General features: G+C 43.7%; 1 protein-coding gene across 1 annotated transcript in view; it reads right to left on the bottom strand.

Annotated features, from left to right (window-relative positions):
• Positions 1 to 1615, bottom strand: part of BRCA1 (BRCA1, DNA repair associated) — a 91214-nt gene that overhangs the window by 10274 nt on the left and 79325 nt on the right. The window contains exon 16 of the mRNA XM_023511242.1: positions 1464 to 1547. Coding sequence (XP_023367010.1) covers positions 1464 to 1547 — 84 coding nt within the window. The remainder of the gene's footprint in view (positions 1 to 1463; positions 1548 to 1615) is intronic.

Here is a 1615-nt window from a genome sequence, read left to right as displayed (position 1 = left end):
ATTGTTGTTTGGCGGGTCCAGGCTGGGGATTCGAACCCGCCACCTTAGGTGTACGTGGCTGGCGCCTTAGCCGGTTGAGCTATAGGCGCCGAGCCTGTTTTTCTATTTTTAGTAGAGATGGGGTCTGGTCTCACTCTTGCTCAGACTGGTCTAAAACTCTTGAGCTCAAGCAGGCCTTCTGCCTCGGCCCCCTATAATGCTAGCATAACAGGTGTGGGCCACCACACCCAGCAGAAAACCACCTCTATTTGTTCCTTCTAAAATTTCTGTAAAGGGACAAAAGGTACACTGGGAGGGGATGTTCAGAAACGATTGCTGGTACATGCTTAAAAAAGGAAGAAAACAGACCCAGAACATTAGCCTTAGTCAGGGACTGAGAAAGCAGCCAGCTCAGGCCTGACATGCAGGTGTGAAATCTTGCATGGACTTCTTCCTGAGCAGAGGACATACCTCTGGCAGCAGCATTTGCTTCAGTATGATCTAGGGAAAGTCATTAAGTCTTCCCAGACCTCCATTTGTAAAGTTGTTAGAATAATTTAGTTTTCTTCTCTGTGAAGCCTATTTTTCTAGAAACAATAGTACTGTGATTTTAGACTTAGAGCCAGATTTTCTGGGTTCCACTTCTAGTTCCATCACTCACTAGCTATGTACCCTTGGACAACTCATTCAACCTCTTGAAGCCTCAATTTTCTCTTCTGTAAATAGAAGTAACAATAGCACATACCTCATAAAGTTGTTGATAATTGCTAATTAGTTATAACACAGTTGAGTGTTTAGGTAATCCCTGGGATATAGTAAACATTACATAAAGTGTTAGTTATTGTTGGTTATTAATCATTTCCTCTTTTCATGCATCCGAAGCAAGCACTATGTGGCTCGGTGCCTGTAGCTCAAGCGGCTAAGGCGCCAGTCACATACACTGGAGCTGGTGGGTTTGAATCTGGCTGGGGCCTGCAGTCCCAGCTATTTGGGAGGCTGAGGCAAGAGAATCACTGAAGCCTAGGAGTATGAGATTGCTGAGCTGTGACACCATGGCACTCTACCTAGGGCGACAGCTTGAGGCTCTGTCTCTCAAAAAAAAAGCACTATGTACACACATCCTGCTTAGAGCACTTATCACATTACTTTAGAGAAATACACTCCAGTAAAGTGGGAAGAGCAAAAGTTTTAGGTTCACATCTATTTAAAGTCCCACCTCTGCCACTTATTAGCTGAGATTTGAACCCCAGACAGGAACCCAAACTAAACAGCTGCTCTAAACCTCTAAGTTTCTTTGTTCATAAAACAGTGACAATACTTACTTTGTTGGGCTAGGAAAAATAAAACATAACCCCTATGAAACCATCCAGCTGGTGCTCTAGCACCATTTACGTAAAGAGCCTTACAAGATGAAGGGACCATCTCCACCAAGAGGACTGGAATACAGAGTGGTGGGGTAGGGTTTTAGGGGGAAGGAACTTTACCTTTCTGTCCTGGGATTCTCTTGCTCGCTTTGGGCCTTGGTGGTTTCTTCCATTGATCACATCTCCTCTGACTTCAAAATCATGCTGAAGGAAACCAAACACAAACAATTAGGATCAGAGAAAATGTCTATTTCTTTCTTTCTTTTTTTTTT

This window comes from Otolemur garnettii, unplaced genomic scaffold (assembly GCF_000181295.1).
Source record: "Otolemur garnettii isolate 467f Iridium unplaced genomic scaffold, OtoGar3 scaffold00018, whole genome shotgun sequence".
NCBI classification, from domain to species: Eukaryota; Metazoa; Chordata; class Mammalia; order Primates; family Galagidae; genus Otolemur; species Otolemur garnettii.
Note: the sequence above shows the minus strand (reverse complement) of the source record. Positions and strands in the feature narration are given on the sequence as shown.